At 42.9% G+C, this 24,821-nt stretch overlaps 1 protein-coding gene across 1 annotated transcript; it reads right to left on the bottom strand.

Moving 5' to 3' along the window:
* Positions 1–1,376: 1,376 nt before the first annotated feature.
* On the bottom strand, positions 1,377–24,125 carry LOC134437322 (mucin-2-like). The gene is made up of 5 exons (XM_063186813.1): positions 24,054–24,125; positions 23,690–23,756; positions 22,789–23,031; positions 9,621–10,895; positions 1,377–9,533 (listed from the first exon to the last, which is right to left on the bottom strand). Exons 1-5 carry the CDS (start codon positions 24,096–24,098, stop codon positions 2,746–2,748), a joined length of 8,418 nt encoding a protein of 2,805 aa, XP_063042883.1. The 5' UTR covers positions 24,099–24,125; the 3' UTR covers positions 1,377–2,745.
* Between the last annotated feature and the right edge of the window lie 696 nt (positions 24,126–24,821).

The following is a 24,821-nucleotide window of genomic DNA, read 5'->3' as shown; positions in this document are numbered from 1 at the left end:
TGGAGAGGATTTCAAGTGTGCTGCAGCCTTTTTTCTGGTGAGAATCAGAGCACCCATCACATCTGCTGTTATCACATATCCGCCTCCAGTCTCTCACCTTGTGATACAACATTGCTCAGTGTTACAGTGCCGCCTGTCCTGGTTTTCCCTGAATGTCCAGGATTTCAATGGTCTGTCCTGGACACTGAAAGAAGGGAGACATTGCTTATAAGCACAAGGATTGATTGTGATAGAAATGTTCAGGTTTTTGGCAGCCTGAGGTGGCAGTCATAGTGGTCCTATTATCAACAACCAGGGCCGGCGATAGGCATAGGCAGAGAAGGCGATCGCCTAGGGCAGTGTTTCCCAACCAGGGGTACGTGTACCACTAGGGGTACGCGAGCACAGTTCAGGGGGTACTTGGAAAAATGTAATTTTAGCAAATGCATGGAGCATAATTACACTGGAATAGAAAAAACGATGTAAAACACAAGTTAGGGGGTACTCATGGTACAAAGAAAAGGCTTGGGGGTACATGAGACAAAAAAGGTTGTGAAACACTGGCCTAGGGCACCACTTCTTGGGGGCGCCATAGTGGTCCTATAATCAACCATTTGTGGTCCAGATGCCATGCACCAGTCCTCTTATGCCCTTTTGAGTCTCATGTTGTGAGAAGGCATTAAAATAACACGGATGGGTACGGTTGGTTTATTTTGCCTTCCTCTTCCAATATCAGAGTCAAAACCGCAGAGTGCATTCCAAAGTGTGTGAACTTCCTTCTAGTGAGAAAACAAGGCCATGCATCGCACCTGTGACCACATTCCTTCCTTCTTACCATGCACTACCATCAAGGGTTGCCAGATGTGCCTCTTGATGCTCAAAAACGCCTGGAGGCACTATTGTAAAACCCCCTGATTGAACTAAATTCTATTGATTTCTGTGGCCATAAATAAGCAGACAAATAGGCCTTTTTATGTGCTGATGGGCATTCTAAACAGCCCAGTTTAGCAGGAAACTGCCTAATCTGGCACCCATGTTCTCTCATTGTGGCACTATAAATCCTGTGGCGGAAGTTTTGCACGCAGGCACTGTTGACTCCTCTGTTACCACACAAGAATATGGCCAGATGCCAGCTGGCATGAAAAATAAAACTTTTTCAACTATTTGGTACCCATAATTATCATTCTGTGTGTTGGCATTATGACGTGATGTGCAAACAGAGAAATTTCTTCTGCCAGCCAAAAGTGACTGAGTTTTGTTGTTGTTGTTGTTGGAAACAGTTGGAAACAGAATATACCTGTATGTAGTAAGCAAGTGAAGATTCTCATACATCCAGGCCATGTCAAGCAAAGCTTGGAGCTCCAAAAAGAAGTCCAGTTGCTTCATTTGATGGAACAGATTCATTTTAATACAGGTTCACAGCTCAAGGTAGACATTACACATTCAAATCAAAGTATATACAAGAGTACTCTTACACAGACTTTCAGACTGCTAGTCTTCCCGAACCTTAGAGGTTAAACCTAGTTAACAGAAAAACACACTTGCTCTATACTGTTTGTTTCTTGAGGAAAATAATAAAGAATCATATATAGTTGCAATTAAACAAACAGGGTCCCTGAAGTTCAAGATCTGGTCAGATGCAGCCTTATGTGAGATGTGTGGTGTCAGATGAAACATAACTTTAATCCTCTGTGTGGTTTTAGCTTCAAAGACAAAAATATCAACCCCATGTGAGTGGCACACATTTCATCCATTCCAGGTCCGATCCATCTGGTTTTGACGCTGGCAGACGCATCAGACAAATGACTGCACACCTGCTAATTAGCGAGAGCATCTGTGTTCAGAGCACAGGCGGAAGAAAAGAAAACAAATACCAAGGCATTTACCCTCTCAGTCTATGGTGCTGGTTACAAGTATGCAGATAGTATTTCATCCATTTACGTGTAAACATGACATGTGGATAAAAATAAAAGCTCCATTGTGACAGGAGCGTTTAAGCCCCCTAAATGGGATATTTTTTAAATCGGAGTTTGTGAAATGCGCATTCTAAAACTCCATTAACGTGTGAACGAGAGGCTAAGACTGATGAGTTTTCAAAAATATCCTTATACATGTAAACAGCTTCTTAAGCCCCTACTGAAAACAGACTATGTACAGTGGACTGTGAGGGGAATGTCCCCACATGGGTGTTGCAAGAAATTGTTAGCTTCAATCAAAAGCTCTTTCAAACCCAGGGAGATTTACTATTATCTTTGGGTGCAGGTCCAATAAAAGTAATCAGATAGAGTAGAAACGCGTCACTGGACACTGGACACATTTCAGTAAAAATAACAAGCAAGTGACCGCAACCGTTATATATTAGCAATAAATAATATTTAAATGACCAACTCTCTAAGCAGAACTTATTGTGAATGCAATGACTCTGAAAGCCCATTCAATATTAAAAATAATTTCTAAAATAAAAAGGACCGCCTGTCAGTGCCAAGCTCTCACCCTAACCTTTTTCCAGCCTGATCGCATCCCTGTGTCCCTACCTCAGTAAGGCCTTAGTCACATGTAAGCAGATATTTTTAAAAACATCTAATTTTTATCTGTTTACATATTTCGGTCCAGTTGCATGTAGATTAAAAAAATGCCATTGTGAGGTGTACATTTTAGAAAACTCTGCTTTTTTTAAAAAAAATCTGTGTTAAGGAGCTAGAACTCTGTTTGCATATAAACAATAGGATGCATTTACAATATATATACTGTATGTAAAAACATGGTCTAAGAGTCATCATGATTAATGATGAACGTGGCCTGTCCCACTTTCGCATATTCAAACGTGATGGGCTTGATCAGGGGCTCCGGGCTTATGAACACGATAGGTCGTCTTGACAACGGCGTCGTAGGTGGCGGGTCAGACGAGGATTCTGGTAAATGTGTGGCGGAAAGTGGTGAGTTCCGATCAATGGTGGTCGTACGGAGGTCACCTGCTGTGGTGGAATTAGCCGACAAATTACCCACAGTCAAGGGTGAACCCAAGGTTGACGACGGGGGAGATTTTGACGAGTGACTTGTATATGTGAAGCCTGGCCCTGTTGAAGTGCTCACTTGTGGCTTTGTAACAGCTTCTGTTTGGGTCAAACTGGTGGTATGTGTGCCTGGACTGGGAGTCTCAGTGATTTCTGTGCTGCTCACAAGAGGTGATGGTGATGTGGTAGAATCAGATATGCTGCTGCTTAGTGTAGTTACTGTGCCTGTGGTGCCTGACGATGATTGGGTCAATGCGCTTGTACTGGACAGTGGTGTGTTCTTATCTGTCAAAAATGCGTCTTTCGTCATCGTGACTCCTGCTGACTGTGCTGGTGTCACCCTGTTTGTTGTTGTTGGAACACCATTTTCAGTTGTAGAACTAGCATTTGCAGTTGTAGAACTAATATTTGCAGTTGTAGAACTAACATTTGCAGTTGTAGAGCTAACATTTGCAGTTGTAAGAATACCATTTGCAGTTGTAAGAACACCATTTTCAGTTGTAGGCACGCTATTTGAAATTGCAAACGCTGTTTTCAAGCCACTAGTAGTTGTTGGCACAGCATATGTTGTAAAACCATTTGATAGGTTGGGTGGTGTTGTGGCTGCTGAATCTAATATCGTGTGGCTATTAGACGTTGAGGAAGATGGCACACCATTTGACGAAAGAGGTGACTTTGTGGGCACAGAAAATAATGTCACATTGTCATTGGGAGTTGCTGTGTGTTCTGGGGTACTGACATAGCCCGATGACATGGGTGACTGTGTGGATGTTGTACCTAAAGTCACATTGCCATTGGATGTTGCTGTATCTTCTGTGGGGCTTACATGCCCCAATGACATGGGGGACTGTGTGGATGTTGTACCTAAAGTCACATTACCATTGGGTATTGCTGTATGTTCTGTGGGGATGACGTACCCCAATGACATTTGTGACTGTGTGGATCTCGATTCTAATGTCACATTTTGATGGGGTGTTGATGTGTGCTCTGCGGTACTGGCATACTCTGCGGAGTTTGCGCTCCCTGTCGAGAGTGTGACGGACGAAACCTGTGGCAATGATGGTAGGGCTGATGATGCGAATACCTCTCCGGGGCGTGTGACGTTGGTGCTATTTTCAACATCAGGCCCATTAGCGGTTGTTTTGGAAAGGACTGCGTCTGGTGTTCTTGTGCTTTGATCAAGTGGGGTGATACCATCTGTCTGGGCTGTGGCATTTTGTGTGGATGAAGACAAAGGAGATAATGACAGTGGTGGTGATAGTGGTGGTGATGATGATGATGATGACGATGGTGGTGGTACTGGTGATGATGTTGATGAAGATGCTGAGGATGCTAATGATGAAGACGATGATGACGATGGGGGTGTTAATGATAATGGTGATTGGGATGGTGATGATGTTATTGTTGATGGTGTTATTGTTATTTCAGTTGATGATAATGGTGGGGGTGATGATGATAATGGTGATGACGTTGATGACAATGATGATGATGATGGTGGTGGTACTGGTGATGATGTTGATGAAGATGCTGAGGATGCTAATGATGAAGACGATGATGACGATGGGGGTGTTAATGATAATGGTGATTGGGATGGTGATGATGTTATTGTTGATGGTGTTATTGTTATTTCAGTTGATGATGATGGTGGTGGTGATGATGATAATGGTGATGACATTGATGACAATGATGATGATGATGGTGATGGAGTTGATGATAATATTGTGGATGATGATGAAGACAATGGCAAGGATGCTGATGATGATGATGATGGTGGTGAGGGACGTGATGATAATATTGTGGATGATGATGATGATGTCGATGGCAACAACGATGATGATGATGATGATGATGTGTGTGCAGACAAACTGCTGGTTGGATTGGTTATATCTGTGGAAGATGTTGAAGTCAAAGGTGAGTGACTGGATGTTGGCCTGCCAGTTGGTTGTGACGATGGTGTTGTTGTTGCAGGTCTGGATGTTGTAATGTCACTATCTGAAACGCCAAGATCTGTAGTCGCCATTGTTTTTGTTGTCACTGTTACTATTGAGCCCATTGGGGACTGAGCAGACAAATGCATTGCTGTATTCACTGCAGGATGATCAGAGGTGACATCTGTAAGGGTTGAATCAGTGGTTGTCCGCTTGTCAGTTGAGAAAGCAGAAGTTTCATCACTTGACAAAGCTGTTGGCCTTGCAGCGTCGACAGATGTCAAGTGTTCGGTAGAAGAGCTTGGAAAGGTAGGTGAGGTCGTCTGGCTAGTCGTGGTGTGTTTTGACACAGCGCCGACAGATGTGGAGTGCATGGGGCGGCTGTCTGAGCTCACTGTGTTCACTAGGGTAGTTGGAGATGCGGAAAGTGGTGACAGTGAGAGAGTGCTTCCTGGAGTGGATGGAGAGGATGCCTCAGTTGCCGACGATGGAGTAACAGTTGAAATCTGAAGAGGAGCATTTTCGCTGGTGAAGACGGGACTTGTGGCAGGCTCCGACGTCCACCCATCTGACCCTGATAGTGCCCCTGATCCTGAGTTGGAGTTGGTGGTTGTAGACCCTGTAGTGAACATTGTCGACGGAGCCACTGTTGTTGATTGTGTTGTTACTGATGAGGCTGTGGTTGTAAACTGAAGAGGGGTGTTGTCGCTAGTTGCGGATGACCGTGATGTCACATACGCCACTGAATGTGTATCTGGTCCTGAGTTGGTAGTTGCAGTCTCTGTAGTGGACATTACTGGTGGAGTAACTTTTGTTGAATGTGTCATAATGGGTTTTGTTACTGATGAGACTGTAATGTTTTCTGGCATGGTGTCGCTTGATATTATTGTCTTGGTTGTACTCAAAATCATATTTGGGTTTAGCTGGGAAGTGGTATTATTATTTTGTGTTGTTTGCTCTGAGGTTGGCGTGGCAGTCATAGCTTGATCTACAGTAGTCTTGAATTGAGATGTCAGAGGTGAAATGTCAACAGCACCAGGAAATGCAGATGTTGGATCCGTGCCTTGCGACTGTGCCAAAGTATTTGTGACAGTGGTATGTGATTCTGCTGAGGCCTTTGTTTGTTGAGAGGCCTCTGGAGAAGTAGTAGGGTGTATAGTTATGGATGGTGAACCTGAATGACTGTTATCTGCTGTTGTTGGGTCTGTGAGTGAGTTATTGTGTGTAGCCACTGTTGAAAGGATGATGTGGGCAGGCGTTGACACTGAATGTTTAACTGTAACTGAAGTGCTTTTGTGAGCTGTAGATGTTGTCTGGGGTGACACATTAACCGTTACCTCTGATAGGTTAGATCCATCACTGTTTGTAACATCTGTGGATGTGACTGTAGTTTTGTCAATTGGTGGTTTCGCTGACACTGAAATGACATTTTGAGCTGTAGAAACTGCTTGCAATGAGGAATCAACAGTCACTCCGGATGAATCGGGCCAGTTATTGTTTGTAATGTCCACGGAGGGGGCTGCAGTCTTTTCAGTTACAGATGGCTGGTGTGGTGACTGAGAATGTGTGCTGTCTCTAGTTGCAGGACTACTAGTGATTGTCTCCACTGATGTTGTGCGGACTGATTGGGATGCATAACTTGTTGCCGGGGTGACGGCTACAAAGGAAGAGGAAGAACTCATAGTGTGAGATTGAGTGTGTTTGCTTACATCACTGGAGGTGAACGTCATTGACGGATTAGAAGTTGTTTGTAGTAGTGAATAAGTGGTGGTTGGAAAATGTTGATTACTGGAGATTGCTTTTGCAGACAATGTATTTTCCACTGGGTTGCCTGATGTGGCTGGTTTGGCAGAGTCAGTTGTGAACTTTTGTGATGACCATGTGGATGATTTTCCTGATTGAACTGTTGATGTCGTAGAGTCAACTGGCACCAGTGGGTTGCTTGACGTGACATCTTGTGTTGTATCAGTCAAGGCATTTAGTGTAACAAGTCTTACTGTCGTCTGTGCTGATGTATCAGCCTTAGAAACTGGATCAGCCTTAGAAACAGCTTCACTGGTAGTCAACCCTGCCCTATAGGTGGACTCAATCTGGGAGTTTGATGTGAATTGCAACAGACGAGTTGTGTTGCTTTGAAGTTTCCCAGATGTAGTTGAGTGGGCAGGGGTATTACCAGTAGTGGCTGAAGGCCCTGACGTAGATTGCACTTCTGAGGTCAGTCTAGGCACTGCAGTATTACCTGTAGACTGCACACCTGTGGACCCTGTTGACATATGCACAGGCGGAACAGGTGACGTTACTCCAGTCGGCACATCAGTCAGATTTTCCAAGGTGTGAGACAGTGTGTTGAACGTCACCGCAGATGCACTGGCGTGATCGGGCCGCGTTGTTGTTGAGTGCTGTGAGTGCGTTGTCTGTCTTGTCACATCTGTGCTTTCCGGTTCACGTGCTGATGGGGAGATAGGCAGAGATGATATCCTGGGCGGCTCCATAGTTGCATCTGATCCAGTCACGGTTGAGTGCCCTATTTCAGGTTTGTCGGCAGAGGTATGTCTAGGTACGTCTGCAGAGGTTGAGCTTGGGGATGTCCGTGGAGAAAATGTAGATCTATCCGCAGCAGCAGCACCCTCAGGTGTAGTAGAATGTCTTGATCGAGACACAGTTGAGTGACTTGTCTCGGTTTTAACCACTGAGGTATGTCTTGGTATGTCTGCAGAAGCCGAGATTGGGGCTGTCGGTGGGAAGAATGTGTCTGCAGTAGCATCCTCTGCAGAGAGACTTGTTTCCGTGTTGTCCACTGAGGTATATCTAGTAGCTACGCCTGCAGAGACCGATTTCGGGGTTGACCAAGGGGAAAACATAGAATCCGCAGTTGATGGGGATTGTCTTGATGCAAGTTGCGATGGCTGCTGAGTGGTTATGTCGGTGTAGGCTGCAGACTGTTTCAATATTGACTGTGAAGTATGTGACTGAGCAAGGTATGCATCACCTGATGTGATAGACATTGGTGTCGGGGACGACTGTAAGGCAGCATTCCCCTCTGATGGTGCTGTTGATGGCTCTACAGATGTAATAGGCACAGTAGTGTCAAGTTTATGATTGTCACGTGCTTGTGTAGACGTCATTGACGGAGGCCTGGATGTGCTTGTCAGGGAGGTCTCTTTTAGCGGGGCATTGCTTGATTGAGAGCCATCGGGTGGTGCCTGTGTGGAAGAAGCTACAGCCATAGTGGCTTCAAATTCAAGATAGTCACGTGTAGACGTCATTGACAGAGGTGTGGATGTGCTTGCCAGGGGAATGTCTTTTAGCGGGGCGCTACTTGATTGATACCCATCGGGTGATGCCTGTGTTGATGAAGCTACAGCCATAGTGGCTTCAAATTCAAGATGGTCACGTGTAGACGTCATTGACAGAGGTGTGGATGTGCTTGCCAGGGGGGTCTCTTTTAGCGGAACGCTACTTGATTGATACCCATCGGGTGGTGCCTGTGTGGAAGAAGCTACAGCCATAGTGGCTTCAAATTCAAGATTGTCACGTGTAGACGTCATTGACAGAGGTGTGGATGTGCTTGCCAGGGGGGTCTCTTTTAGCGGGGCGCTACTTGATTGATACCCATCGGGTGGTGCCTGTGTGGAAGAAGCTACAGCCATAGTGGCTTCAAATTCAAGATTGTCACGTGTAGACATCATTGACAGAGGTGTGGATGTGCTTGCCACGGGGGTCTCTTTTAGCGGGGCACTACTTGATTGATACCCATCGGGTGATGCCTGTGTTGATGAAGCTACAGACATTGTAGCTTCAGATTCATGATTGTTGTGTCCTTGTATAGGAGTCATTGACAGAGGTGTGGATGTGTGTGTAAATGATGAACCTTGCAAAGTGGCACTTGAGGTATATCCACTGGATGGCAGGTAGTTCGGAGAGGCTTCTGAAAGGACAGTATGGCTTGTTGATGCAACTGATGACGCCATTTGCGATTGTGTGCCTATGTCTCCTACAAAGCTAGGAGATGAATACACAGCATTAGAGGTTTGGGTCAGTGTAGAGGCCCTGGCGTCACTGGTGGTTGATCTTATAACAGGTAAAGAAGGGGAAGTTAGCATGGTAGGCCCAGTGCTATTTGCAGTACTTGATGGTGGTTTGGACGTGTTGGAAAGTGTAATACTCAGCTCTGATGTGGTTGACTTGTACTTAGAGGTGTTTGTAGAAAGTGAGGAACTGGTGGCTGAAGAGTAACTTTGTAATGTGGCTTGTGCAGGTGTTCCTGGCATTGTGATGTCATCAGCAGTTGAGGCTACTGCAGTGGTTCTAGAAGTTGACGCAGAGGAATGTTCTGATAGTGATAAGTTGTCCAGGAGGGTTTTTCGAGTGGTGGTTGGGTCGTTTGGATTCACATTTGATGTGGAATGTGTCGGCTCTGATGATGGGGCAGTTGTATCCTGGACTGCAGTGGATCCTGATGGTGAAGTAGCATATGCAGTTGAGGAAGTAGCTCTCTCTTCTGTACTAGCTGCTGCTGATGATGATGATGATGAGGAGGAGGAGGAGGAGGACGATGAGGATGATGGTGAAAGAGTGGATAAGGAGGGGAATGGTGGTGGTGATGGTGGTGGTGGTGGTGGTGGTGGCTGTGATGGTGGTGGTGGTGATGCTGCTGCTGCTGATGATGATGATAATGGTGGTGGTGATGATGATGAGGGTGGTGGTGGTGTTGGTGATGATGCACCCTGTGAATGGATAGTTAAAGCCACAGGTGCTGATGTCAATGATGTTCCCAATGTTAAGCCTGATGTGACCTGAGGACTAGAGGGTAAGGCAACAGGTGGACTGGATGTTACTGTTGTGATAGATGAACTCGATGGTGTCGATTTTGAGAATGTTTCAGATGTTTGGCTGTTCATGTCTGCAGATTCAGATAAAGATGTAGCTGACATTGTAGGTCTATGAGTCGAGGTACTGCTACCAAGTAATGAAGGAGTAGTTATCATGCTTGCACTCAAATTTGGCACAGGGTTGGTGCTTGCTAAAGGGCTATTTGATTCTGTAGTTGACTTTAGAGTAGGGTTCGTGGCTGTTGCTTGTTCTTGGGCTGTAGTGGCTGTTTCGGGGGTGATATGTAGAGTTGTTGGCACTAGAGACTGAGTCACTTGGGATACAGCAGATGCTGTGTGTCTTGTTGATGGCTGTTGTGTCGATGGAGGCTGTGTGGTGGTCATTGGTGCACGAGTGCTCGAAGCACTCATCAGAGAATGGTCAGTGGTGGTGGATACAACTGAAGGTGATGATTGAGACGACACTGATAGATCTGCACTCACATTGGTGGTGGACACAGGGAATGGTGTTATCACAGATGAAGATGTTGTTGAAGGTGTTGTGCTGTGAAGGGGCTGTAATGAACTTGTACCGTCAATGATGGACGTGGAGTCATCCAATGTTGAATCTGGTTGAGATGCAATAGTGATAGTGTCTGTGGTCTCAGTCTGTGATTCTAATGTTGGGCCTGGTGGTCTTTCACTCTGGCCAGAGCTGGTGGTTTTGGTGGTATTGAGAAAGCTTGTTGCTGGTGGGGTATTTTCAGTGACAGGTGATTCAATCGAAGTCATTCCGAGTGATGCAGGTGAGGGTGCTGTTGACTTGAAGGCTTGTGTCACTCGGGACCCAGCAGATGCTGTGTCTCCTGTTGTTGGCTGTTTTGCCAAAGCAGACTGTGTGTTGGTCATTGGTGCAGAAGTTATCTTTACATTCATCAGAGACACTGTTTCAACTGTCTTGCGAGGTGTTGTGGACACAGACTGACTGGTGGCTCTTGTTACCGGAGCGCTCGGTACATCTGCTACAGGATGTTTGGAAGTGGGTGCACTTGAAGTTGATGATGGAGGTAAAACCGGCAGATTTGTGCTCACAAAGTTTTTCCCAGTGGTGTTGGGTACTGCAGGGGAGTTGCCAGCAGGAGGAGAAGAGGCTGACTGGACACCTGTGGATGTCAAATAAACATTATTCATTATTATGTAGTATTTGTTTTCTTGTTTACTAAGACTACTTAGCGCCAGACATGGGGGTGTTTGTACATTTACCTTACATGTTTTTGGCGGGTATTGTAATTTTAGCCTATCAAAACCTTAACCCCTAAAAGACCTTTTTTGTAAACCATAGATTCAGTAGCGTTATTGTAATGCATAAATAAGTTAATGAGTATCTATCTTACAGAATGGAGGAACTGTTCAACACTGTAGTTTCAGTAAGTTATTTTTGCATTACATTACACTGATGTATCCACCGAGAGACCTTTACACTGTAAAATAACTCACTTAAATTTTTAGAGGTGCACTGTGTAATATTTTTAGTTTATTAGTTTGTTTCCAAAATTCATGTTGCCCATTCACAAATGTTACCTTTTTCATGAATACTTACCACCACCATCAAATTCTATGTATTTATTAAGACTGGGAATATTGCACTATTTCCAGAAATGTACATTTTTAGCTGTATGTTTGGTCATACTGGTATATATTAGTCAATTTCTTTGTAAATATTCATGAATAGATCAAATTTGGCAGTAGACAGCACAGTTTCAATGAGCGGCATAGCTGCAATACCTACTCTGGCCACCATCTTACACAGTGCACATTTACAGTATTTCTCAATTGGTTTTGTACATTTCTCGAATCTCTCTCGCAATTTTCAAAACACAGTATTCATTCTCAAAACAGCTTTAACCATGGGTGCCGCTAGGGGGGCGGAAGTGTTACAAATTCTAAGGGCCCAAGCACTGACAAGGGCCCTTAAGAGGGCCCAAAAGCACTAGCAGGGGCCCTTAAGGGGCCCAAAATTACAATCTTTCATAGGGCCCTACATTTCTGGTGGCGCCCCTGGCTTTAACAAATGGCAAAACACCATGGATGACCTGCAAAACCAAGTCTCTTCCTCAAAATCCTTAGTTTGTCTTCCAAAACTAAGTTTTTGTGTCAATGAACGCGTCAGTGCCAGCAGAATGGTTAGTCATTATGTCATAGTGTACGGACAAGCTTGTCAAATCGATTTGTCATGTTGTCAATTGGCTAGTACACTCTTGAGGATGTTTTCTAAAGCGAAATGTTGTTTAGAATGGATGGAAAATGTTGTAAATTCGACTTTATATTACATTGATCAGGTAAGATTGTACTAGATATACATTTAGAGTATGACATATTTATTGAAAGGTTTTCTCATTGCAAAATCAAAAAAATAGTCAACTCTGGTTGAGGTGTCAAAGTGCGCCCTCTACCACCGCTTTTTACTTGTCTTGCAGGCCCATGTGGAAAAAAATATAGAACTGTAAAGCAAAATAAATTTGAAACAATACACTGATACTGTATAAAGTGCACTTACTGTCTTGTGAAATTCTAGGGAAATATTGTAATTTTGCGTGGAGCGTAATTATAAAGGGCACATGAGGCATAGAGTAATGTAATGCAGTACAGTGCTTATTGTTGTATTGCATGCTTGTTTCCTCTTTCCCTTCTACTGCTTTTGATTAGAGAGTCAATATTTACCTTCGAGCAATTCACCAATACAGATCACATTTATAGACACAAATCCAATGAAAATTATACAGTGTTTAACACATTATGGCAGCTTGGTAAATCATTTTGCATGTCAAGACTTCTACTATGACATAGGGCCTAAATGTTTTGGGGTTTGAGATAGTTTTGTGTATTCAGTGACAATGCTTTTTGAGTGATGTGACAAAAGCAATTGCTAATGTACAAAAAAGCTGAGAATTGTACACAACCACCTGCAAGATGATGAAAGCATTTGCTAAATGCTGAAAACTATGAGAAACGTATTTTACCATGTGCACAGATAACAGCAGGATGTCACAATTGAACAAGACGTTTTGAGAATGATTATTCTCTTGTGAGAAATGTACAAAACCAATTGAGAAGTACTGTAAGTATACCTGTACTTCAATAACACTGGCTAGCATAATGGCATTACTGCTTCGGGCTATAGCCTTTGGCATTGGTAAGGCCTTTGAGCCTTCTTTCACAAAAGAATATGGGTGGCACTATTATGTTAAGAGAATACAAACAACATGTAATTCTTTCTCCCGGGGGTGTTGATGCTGTATATCTCTAGGCTATGGTTTTGGAGGATAATTGTGTATCTAAAGTGGTAGATATTACAGTGTATTGTCTCCCAACAAAAGATGTGTCAATCATATGAAACAGTTGGACAAACAACAGTGCAATCTGATTCATGTTCATGGCGTGACATGATTGACTGCCAAATGTGAAGACGATAACAGAGGATCCAGCTCCAGAATTCCAGTCAATGCAGACAGAGGGTAATAAATGTCATAAGTCATGCAGATAGATAGATACTCGTAGATAGATAGATAGATAGATAGATAGATAGATAGATAGATAGATAGATAGATAGACAGACAGACAGACAGACAGACAGACAGACAGACAGACAGACAGACAGACAGACAGACAGACAGACAGACAGACAGAGTGGAAGAGGATGGGTTTGTAACCATTCAGATGTCTGCCTTGTGTGCTGCATTGGAATTGCCCCACACTCCCCAAGTGTATTCTACTGTATGAACGTATTGCAAGCTCCTGCAAAGATACAATAAAACACAGCCAGACACTCTCAGTCCAGAGTACTGTATCTAAAGCAGTGCAATTCAATGGGCTGGTTTTGAGTAGGCTACCATAAGCTTTACCGTGGACAAACTACTTTTCTACTGTTTCTACTGTGTGTAATGGAGTCAAGAGGGGAAAGGGGGGTTGGATTTGAGAGAGCACATGCTCACATGACATATGACATACTTTTGATCACATTCAGATGAGACAATTAGAAATTAAAATCTTTCATCTATGTTGAAAAAAATACAATGTGTGCAATTGGCAAACGTACCATTTTTAATGCTCAACTGCACTGCTGTATTTTATTAAGGCATGGTTATTTTATTACTCTCACTATTATGAGTTCCCATGGGTATTTTTTATTAATAAGTGAGAATAAGTGGTTTGGAATTGCACAACCATTATGTGGTACGTGTTACACGACGTAATATCTTATTTTTACTTTTCACTCTTCACATTCATATGCAGTTATGACTTCTTAACCGCACCTAATGTGCACCACAACATAAATCATGGGAAAGTGAAAAGAGAGTTTACACAGTCTGATACCAGATAGCATGGCAATGTAAGAGACAAAAGCCTCGCAGCCAACCAGCTATTGTGTTTTAGCCTATTGTTTAAGAGACAAAGTCACTCTGTTGGATGGGCAGGTCACAGACTCTCGTCCTAATCTCAGTTGTAAAAACCCAACAAAAAGACCGTTGACAGTTCTCTCGATAAGTACATCAGCTGTTATACACATCTGTCATTGCAAGGGCTTGTCTGTTTTAGGGCCTACAGCCTACAGTCCTGATTGTGTCTAGCTTATTTTCTGAAATGTATGGGCTTCAAGGCAAATGCTACTCTCAAGTGCTGGCAATTGAAAGCATGCCAATACGAAAATGAAACTCACCTTCCCTGAACTTGACTGTGAGGTTGACCTTGTTTTACGAATGTTGAAGAATGAATTCCTATTTCCATGCAATACGCCAAAGACATTGAAAAGTCACCAAATTCACCTCTCACTCAACATATCTCAACTGTTATGAAAGGCCGCTCTAAGACCAATTGTTTTGTTATCTATCCAGTAATATTGGCATAGTTATAATCCAGTTCTTTTTAAATGCATGAAAAGATAATCACACATTTTCATCCCACAAACACATCGTTTTAGGGAAGACCTGCCTTTTTCACCCTGATGTCAGAAAAAAAAACAGTTTTTAAGCAAAGCATATACTGAAGGACTATAGATGTCAGTCAGAACGTAGTGTGAATTCAGGTAAATTGAGCCACTTTGGGCCATTCACTTATAGGCAAAAAAAGTGGCCCAATTTACCTGAATTCACCAGCCACATAGTATAACTATGCCACTGGCTGCCGAGTACATCAGTGGTCTCCAATCATTTTCCCCCAAGTGCCAATTATGAAGTGCAAATGAGGCTGAGGCCCAAACAAATCGCCCGACCGTATGGTCACATATAGCATACATATACAGTAAGTTACGTATATTTTCATTGGTTCCAATTTCATGGAGGGCCAAATGTTTGCCATACCCGGGCTGGATCTGGCCCGTGGGCCGCCATTTGGAAACATGGGCAGTATATCTTTCGAATGCATCGAATGGTTCAGTGTTCAAAGGTCTCAGACATCATATGATCATACAGGCCCATTACTACTGAAGTTAGCCCTTTCCATCCAGGATCAGACACAAGCGGAAAGGGATGTGCAGGACTGGCCTGGGCCCAAACATCAACCAAAAATCTGGCTATGCTCCTGTCCCAATCTACGGGACTCATTTTTCTCTCAGTCAATTTAATCCAGTCATTTCAGACCCTGTCACTTATTTGAACTTTCCACATTTCATTCTGTTTGCGGCGCTTGTTGTTACAAGGTTTACAGATGATGAATCTGTCCACACTTCATCAATATCACACCTCACTGCCTTATGGAAATTTACCGTATGTGTGAAATGTGAAGTATTCATGGTAGCAAGAGTATTTACTACCGTCATTGCACTTACAACATCAGACTGCGTCAACTTCAAACGGCCTTGACAAACTACCGTAGCAATTGACAGGACAACCTATTTTAGTCAACAGAGGTGCATTGTACTACAGTCAAAGATTCTCTATTCTAAGCATATGCATTTAAACCGTCTCTGCTACAGTATGCAGGCAGACTTTTTGGGGGTTGTACTGTGCACAACGTCAATGTTCATTCAAGGACAATGGTGTAGTATTCAGGGTGGTGAGAAGCATTTTCTTTTATAACAGCGTAGATTCTTTAAGCATGAATCTTGTCAGCCACCTCAAGAAGTGCCTATTGCGCAGCCTTACAGTCATGGATCACATATTAATCTGCTCATATCATCACCAACTTTTTATCATGTAGGCTATCAAGGCTTTGAAATAGTTCAGGCAATGAAAAATAAAAAAACAAAAACTTTTGCCAGGAACAAAACCAAAAACGTTATACTGTATTTTTTTATTATTATTTTAGAATAGCTCTGTTTATTTGAAAATAATGGGAGGCCATTCGCTATCATATTGGAAGGCTATCAATGGAAGGCTATCCTATTCTGTGTATGCTGTCTCTATTCTGCGTATGTACGCAGACTAGTTTACTAGGTTTACTAGGTCACCCAATACATGGACAGGACAAGTTTGAGTTTATGGATACCGGACATTCAGAACGACTACACTCTGCAAGTCTGGAAAATGAATTATTTTCTTATCCGTTCAAGAACATGAATTTTAGGTTGGAACCCAAAACCAGAAACGTTAATATACTGCTTCTGTTCGGAACGAACCACCTGGTCCAAAAGCAAAAAAAGGCCTGGGTGCATTTCTCGAAACCAAAGTTGCTTACTACATTAGCTACTTTGTTGTTTTCAATGCATTTTCCCATTGGCAACTACCGAAGTTGCTAACAGGCTAACAACTTCTCTTTTGAGAAATGCACCCTGATTCGCAGACAGGGCAGCTATTAGGAAATGTGGAATATTACATGATTAGCTATATTAAATATTTGCAAATAAGGACAGTGAACAGGTGCTTTTTTAATTTGGTTCAGACAGAACCGTGCGCATTATGAGAATGCCTCACAATATTGCCTTGGGTAACATGGAAATGTCAAATAGGCCTCCAGGCAAGTGAGGTAAGTGTTATGTAGCCGTACTGCTCCAGAGTTGATTCTTATACAGTAAAAAACATTGGAAAATACCAATAAAAATAGCACTTGAAATAAATAAATAGTTTACATAAGTAAGTAAGTAAAAAAGACACACAAAGACTAAGGAACAAGATCAGCAAATCCAGGTCACATGCGCACTCGAAAAAGGACAATCGGTTTGCACTTTAGAACAACAGTCCCTTAAAGAGATTTATAAACAGTGTACTTGTAAATAATGAAATAATTTTTAAAAAGATTTTCAAACGTTTTTAAATGAGTAAGAAATACTAAGTATCCTACGTAACACAGCAGACACAGCATAGCGTCAGCAGTCCTGGAAGGTTGCCCTCCAAAGAGCAAAAGAGATGAAACCACTGGAAGGGTCCAGCAGGCACACATGACAGTGAAAGTGAAAGCCCATTGGGAAACTCCAACTCCCATTGTCATTGTGACACAGCACTCCACAGCACACAAGTGAACACTGCACACTGCACACAACGAAATTGCATTTATGCCTCACCCGTGCAAGGGGGCAGCCCTCAGTGGCGCCCCATGGGGAGCAGTGCGGTGGGACGGTACCATGCTCAGGGTACCTCAGTCATGGAGGAGGATGGGGGAGAGCACTGGTTGACATCAAACTCGACAGTGACAAAAGATTGCACCATGCATAAATAAAAGACGTTCATGTATGGTGCGACCTTTTCTCACTTTTCAGTTTAACAATATTTTGGTCAGCACCCCAAAAGGAAGATCTGTTGGGTGAAGCTCCAGCGTTTATGGACACATCAAACTCATTCATTAGGAGCCGCTTCTCACTCCACTGTGCAGTCATATTTGGTTGCTATTCATTTTCAAACATTTGTAAATGTTTTGTTTATGATTAATTAATTATTTCATTAATGCCAATGAAGTGTTTAGGCTATAACACTTTTTAAGAGACTGTTGTAAAATAAATTTGTCAATTTCAGTGTGGAGGGGATCAAATCCTCAATAATAACCTGGCAGTAGCCTAACATGTATGCTCACTGTGTTTTGGCCCTCAAATAGCAGTCTACAGTGACATTAGTGAACAGAGGAATTGCTTGTGAGGGTTCAACTTTGTGTGCAGCACGTTTTGCTCATGCACATGCCATGCATGCACATGCCATGCGTGCACACACGCCCAATGGTTTACGGTTAAAATACAACATTCCAAACACTGTATAGGGTTGAATGAATGAGTGTGCACACATACATAACAAGGCCAGTGAAACAGGACATGCTACTCTACCACATACAGTGAGGACTGTTTGTCTATAAGTACTGTAAACCTTCTTTGTTTTGACACAAAGCTGAAGCAGCTTAACAAAAGCAATTTACTGTGTGCCCAAACATGATGAGCTTTACAGCAAAAGTGATGTTCTAACTGAGAGCTTTATAGGTTAATGAGGTTTAATTTAGCATTCACCCATTTGCAATCCACCCCCTCCCTGTGCCCATAGGAACACATGTGACTGAAAGCTTGGTCATAAAAATTGCTCGTGAAAAAAGGGATCTAAGTTGGCTGAAGAATCGACGTCTTTCATGTCTGTCATGTCATATCTTTTGATTGTGAGAGTGGTGTTATCCATGCGCAACTTGTCATGTGACCTCTAAGAAATGACCTGGTCTGTGACTCAGTTATCTGTACAGGACATGAACGTGAACAGCATGCATCACAGAGGGAACAAAAGGACACTATTTCCTAATACTATGTACATACGTGTCAAGTTCAAAGTAAATGATAACAAACTGTTGCTCCTTGAATGGAAAGCCTCTATTGTTGTTAGATATGTAGCCTAATTGGTGTCTATGTGAATGGGAAAATGTAGGTGGTAAATGAAATTTGCTTAGTTTTGTAAGATTAATTTTGAAATGCAAGGAACAAGGACAAGGATCACTCCTTCCTTAACTCAGCTGGACATTTTAGTATCTAAAATGTCCACCAGAACCTGGTATTCCACTTTTACCCATTTTAGCCCAAAGCATCAGCAAAAAAATTTTTTGGGGGGGGACGGTGCCTCTAAAGCAGGGGTGTCAAACTCATTTTGGTCCGGGGGCCGCATACAACCCATGTGGACCTCAAGCGGGCCGCATTAGTAACATCATTGCAAAAAAAAAAAACATAAAGCAGAGGATTAGTGTTCAGTGCTATCACGTTTTAAGTGTGTTGAATATGTAGAAAGCAATGCAATACTGAGAATCCTATGCAAAATTCCCTTGACTTCATTCATTCATTGCTAACCGTCAATTAATTAAATAAGGGACAGATATTTGTTGACAGGGGGTCTGGGGGTTTTCCCCCACAATTTTTTTAATTTCTTAGATGTAATTTCCTGCATTTTCACGCATTCTAACATCCCGTTTCCAGTTTCAGCTTAATAGGAACCAATACAAATCCAATTATATTTATTATTTAATTACAATCAATACCAATACAATACGAATAAGAAATATTAACATTTTATCTCTATATATGAGGTCTATAATATATGAGCTTTATCAAATGCCTGTTACAGTACAAATTCACCATTTATAATAGAAGTGTGATGTGCACTTTACTACATATATACAGAGAGGGACCATTGGGTTAATGTCATGCAGGTTTCGATTTTGTGCGTAATTGCGCATTTCGGTTATTTCATTTAAAAAAAAAAAAAGTTTTTTTTTTTTTCTCTCCGGGCCGGATGGAACCCTCTGGCGGGCCGGATGCGGCCCGTGGGCCGTATGTTTGACACCCCTGCTCTAAAGCCTCCAGAGCACATAAAATCATGAAATAAATTGCATTCAAGCAAGGACCCTCATTATGCATTAGTATGTGTTCATTAAGCTCTAACATACCCACTTTAAAAAAACAAAAAAAAATCAAGAGCCTGAATGCAGTGTATATGTCGCTCCAGGTGCCAAAGGTCAAACAACGTATACCGGTATGCAGCATCAAGCTAAAATGGGTTAAGTAGCTAATTAGCCAAACATTATTTACTTATTCATGAGCATTTTATAATCCTCATTTGATGTTTATGAGGCTAATTTTTATTGTAGTCTATATGGTTTGTAGGCCTATTGTTTTAATGTACCTGTGGCAGCGCTTTGTGACTCAACAACGGCCCGCTGACCTTGGCCATGGCTTTAACGGCACTGTAGTAAAACAAGCGACAAGCCACTTTTTATAACGGCACCGGAGAGATGGATGTGGAGAAACATATAGAAGTCTCTAGAACACATCTCTCCCATCTCACAGAATAACTCCCCTTTAATAGGCCTACAGTTTTTATCCCCCCAACAGGAAACCTTTGTTGTCTGTTTCTTCTAGTTGGTCATTGGGGAGGGTTGTCACCAACAAAGGGGAAATGTCTACCCTCATTCCTGGCCAATATACCACCTCAGTGGTGTAGTCTACTTTTTATGGTGGGTATACTGTATATTTGAGCATTTTTTGAAGTGGATACGGTATATATTTGTGCTATTCAAAATAATGGATCAATCAATTTTAAGTGGGTATACTGAAATCCCTGAAATTTAGAAGTGGGTATACTCCGTATACCCGCGTTCTACGTAGACTACACCACTGTACCACCTCCTTCCCGGACAATCCATCCATAATTACACTCTGACCTTTTGGCAGACGCTCTGTCTCCTAGCTTTTCTCCATTTCACATCTGTTGGTTAACCTATTGATGCCTGCTGTTGCGTTGTGCAACATTGGCCCTGGCGCCTGAAGCTGCATTACGCAACATTCAGGTTCATGAGATTTGAGACAACTTTATTAAAAATCTCTGTTTGTTTGAGATGAATGAACACATTCTAATAAAATACGAGGGTCTTGGCGTTTAAATGCAACTCAGTGCATATTTTTATGTGCTTCAGAAGCTGAGATATATAGGTTTTTATAGGGCAGCTTTTCTTAAAAAGGGCTCAGGCATTCAGCACCCTTTTTTGCAGGTGCCTTAGGCGTCAATGGGTTAAGAGACATTTAAAAAAAATTACCTCAGCACTGTACTTTGACGCCAGGGACCTGGGTGCGATTCCTGCCCGAGGACGTTTCCTGAACCTCCCCTATCTCTCTCTCTCTCACACACACACACACACACACACACACACACACACACACACACACACACACACACACACACACACACACACACACACACACACACACACACACACACACACACACACACACACACACACACACACACACACACTCAAAACTATTCTGTCTGAATAAAGCCTTAAATGCTCCCTGCAAAAATATACAGCCTCACTGAGCTATGCTGAACCATATGTGCACCACTGTCTGTGGAGCATCACTAATCTTCTAATCTGTCAACATATGTCGCCCGCCACCAAGCTAACTGATAATGACGCGGCACTCAGGTGGAATGTGGTAGACTGACATTCATGTCGGCAGTCTCAGTTTTGTAGTGGGAGAGCACAAACATGCTACAAGGAATTTTGATTGCGAACTACGATGCGACTCACTCAGGGTGTGACAGAATCTGGTTCGGCCGGTTCTGCTGCGCTACAGAGCCTAGCCTGATTATCATCGACTTTCAAATCTCTTCGAGACTTAGTCTGACCAAGAGCATAACATGAATGAACATTTCCCAAATGGCATGGTTGACCCGACTCCCCTGGTTTGCTAATGGTTGCTTGCTTCCCGACAAAGTAGGAGGAGGTCCCGATTTTTCGGGAGCTAAGAAAGTACCTGCATTGCTCTTGACCTGACAAGTAGCAACGCTGAAGGTGTTGTAACGCTAGGAGGGCACAGCCTGGCTAACAGAGCCTAGCCTCTCTCTTTGCCTTGCCTTGGGTTCACTAGTTTGCCCTCTGAGTGCTTGGTGTACATTAAGGCATGTGTAGAATATGGAAGCTGGCCTCGGTTCTGGGATGTTGTAGCCCCTTAATGCGTGTCATACCTCCAGTGGCACACTGTGGTAGTCACAGGACATTTAAGTTCAAGTTCAAGTAACTTTATTTGTCACATACATGGTATTGTAGTGAAATGATGATGGGGGTCATCAGCTCTGCATCTTAAGAATTAATGAAGTAAAGTAAAAAAAGAAATAAGAGATGAGAAATAAGTAAAAAGACAAAAAAATATTATTTTAAAAAGTCTCTGTTCAGCAGTCGCACTGCCTGGGAGTAAAAACTTTTCCTCATTCTTTCTGTACTGGCCTGAATGGTTCTGAGATGTCTGTGTGTGTGTGTGTGTGTGTGTGTGTGTGTGTGTGTGTGTGTGTGTGTGTGTGTGTGTGTGTGTGTGTGTGTGTGTGTGTGTGTGTGTGTGTGTGTGTGTGTGTCTGTCTGTCTGTCTGTCTGTCTGTCTGTGTGTGTGTGTGTGTGTGTGTGTGTGTGTGTGTGTGTGTGTGTGTGTGTGTGTGTGTGTGTGTGTGTGTGTGTGTCTGTGTGTCTGTGAGTGTGTGTGTGTCTTTACACTACCCTTCATCATAATGTGGAGGCTTGTACAATGAGTTGGGAATACAGTGAATCCAAGTGCCTCGCATTACAGCACCAGAATTGCCCGGAAACCCTGCCATATGTGAAGTTGTTAAAGGGGGATGCCACTATTTTGGGGCTTAATGCAGTTAAAATCGTTGGCCAGAGTTTATAAAGGTGGTAAAGTGTCTTATTTTTTATGTAAACTGTTGTCTTGCTTTAAGACAAGTTAAAAGAGGGAGCATGTCGCTAAGCTAGTGAAAGTCAATGGATCCGTCATCCGTGTAGCATGTAGCATGGGGGTGCACGTACCCCAGTTTGGGAAACCCTGGTATAGGCTATGCTATGTATGTTAAATTTGGTTAGGTTTCAGGGAGGAACGTTTTCGTGAGGAGGTCAGAGGGCCCAATCTATATCACAATCATTAAGTGCCCTTCAGCAAGGCACCTAACCTCACATTTCTCCAGAGGACTTTAACCAATCCCTGTCCCGGGACTACAGATGAAAATTAGTCTTGGGGCTATAATCTGGCTCAATTTTGTGTTGTGCACTGTCCCTGTTAAATAAACATTAAACACTAAGTTTAATTCAATATGATGTATAGCTTTTCAATATTTCTATCACCTGCTGATGAAGAAGTTGTGTCGGCTCTCTGACTTGTGTGCTGCGCTGTGCTGGCTATTTGGGATGAGAGGTCAGATGCAGTGGCAAAGGTGAAGGAGGGAAGGCTGGGAGATGATGAGACGGGTCTGTCGGTAGTGGAGTCATCAGGACCCGCACCACTACCATCACCAACAGAAACCTCGAGCACCAGGGCCACCACCGCCGTAACAATACCGTTGGCGTGGGTGGTGGGGCACAGGGCAGCTGTCAGGAAAGACAAGAGAATCTGTTACTCCTGGCTGAAAAATGCACAGTAAAAATGCAGTGATCATTCAACACTTAGGAGTTGAACATCTTCTACTAGAATCTAGAGCGTATTTGGTCGCAGGGTACTCTCTAAATGTTCGTTTAGCACTGCATTGTTAACTCCCCCAAGGAGGTTGTGTTTTCTGACACGTTGGTTTGTCTGTCTGTCTGTCTGTCTGTCTGTCTGTCTGTCTGTCTGTCTGTCTGTCTGTCTGTCTGTCTGTCTGTCTGTCTGTCTGTCTGCCTGTTTTCTGTTTGTTTGTCTGTCTGTCAGCAGGATAACTCAAAAAGTTATGAACGGATTTGGATGAACCTTTGTGGAGTTGTTGGAAATTACCAAAAGAACAACTTGGCCCATATTATAAAAGTTTTATATAATCTTATCATATAATCTTATAGAAATATATAACAATGTAGGATATGAACAACTCTGTAAGTTTAAGTTTCATAAACGATTTTTTGATAGTGTAAATATATTATTTCTATGGATCATCCTAACAAGGGACGAGGTCACTGTAAGGCCACACTTGCTTAGAGAGGCCAGCTTGGGTAAACGGTCGCGGCTCAGCTATACTCACACAGACAGCTCTGCAGTCTGATTGGCTGACAACCTTACCGATAAGACTCAGATGTAACAGTAGCAGCTTCATGGCTCCCATGTGTCCTGCCTTATCAGCATGGATCTGATGGGGTAAGTAGAAGGCATTAGGGCCTACACACAGACTTCTATTATAACTATACTATTATACTATACAAGTCAGTGGGCCTACATATAGGCTACACAGTAAAAAATAAATAAAATAAAGCATCAGTGCAATACTTTAAGCAACAATTCAACAACACAGCAACAATTCAACACATCAATTTAAAATCTTCTACAATAGTGTTTCTCAACGGGGGTGGTACAGCCCCCAAGGGAGCGTAGGGGAGCTCTATTGGGGGCGTTGAGAAGGATAGAGCTGAGAGGGGGCGGTGCTTACATTCCAATTGGGGGCATTAGTCCCCAGGGCATTTAATCTTTTCATTCCAAGGGGGGCGTTGACAGCCTTATGGTGAGGTCAAGGGGGCGTTGGGAAGCTTGTGATGAGGCCAAGGGGATGTTTGTTGAAAAAAGGCTGAGAACCACTGTTCTAGAGTGTATTTGGTCCCAGAGTACTCTTTAAGTGTTGAATTAGCACTGAATTATTTTACTGTGTACAGTACACTGTGTGCACAATGTGTATTTTGCAGTGATGGGCAGGCAATGTGGATTTAGAAGCTGTACTCCAGTAGATTGGTTTCAAATGTCTGAATGTCCTAAATGGACAGGTAAAGGCTGGTCTTTTGGAGTATGTGCCTGGATTGCAGTTCCTGAACCCAGGGTGGCCATCACTGGGTTTTGGTCATACATGTCAGAGAAAAGAGAAGTGGCATTTACATTTTCGTTAATTTTCACATAAACCGTGACACTTAAATAACATTGAACCTTGAAATTGAATGGAGTGCAGACAATGCTGAAATGAGAAAAATGCTTCTGATATCTTAATGTCCTGCCATGCCATCTGCCCGACATGCACCTCCCATGTACGGTGCATGCATTTGATGCATGCACCATATGCAACGAGCATGTCATTTGGAGTGCATGCCTGTTGCATTGGGTAACACGGGGAGAGTGTATGACAGGCAGGCCGGTCACAGACAGGCAAGCAAACAAGGCGATTGCCTATGGGCCCCCATTAGAACAGGGGCCCCTGGTTATATAGCCTACT

This window comes from Engraulis encrasicolus, chromosome 21, assembly GCF_034702125.1.
Source record: "Engraulis encrasicolus isolate BLACKSEA-1 chromosome 21, IST_EnEncr_1.0, whole genome shotgun sequence".
Classification (NCBI taxonomy): Eukaryota; Metazoa; Chordata; class Actinopteri; order Clupeiformes; family Engraulidae; genus Engraulis; species Engraulis encrasicolus.
This window is presented reverse-complemented; position numbering and strand designations above follow the sequence as displayed.

Coding starts and splice junctions, on each gene's coding strand:
- LOC134437322 (XM_063186813.1), bottom strand. CDS start 24,098: ATGAAAAGATTAAATGCCCTGGGGACTAATGCCCCCAATTGGAAT. Junction 23,032..23,689: donor GTTACATCTGAGTCTTATCG/GTAAGGTTGTCA, acceptor CTTTCCTGACAG/CTGCCCTGTGCCCCACCACC. Junction 9,534..9,620: donor ATCACCAACACCACCACCAC/CCTCATCATCAT, acceptor CACCACCACCAC/CACCACCATCACCACCACCA.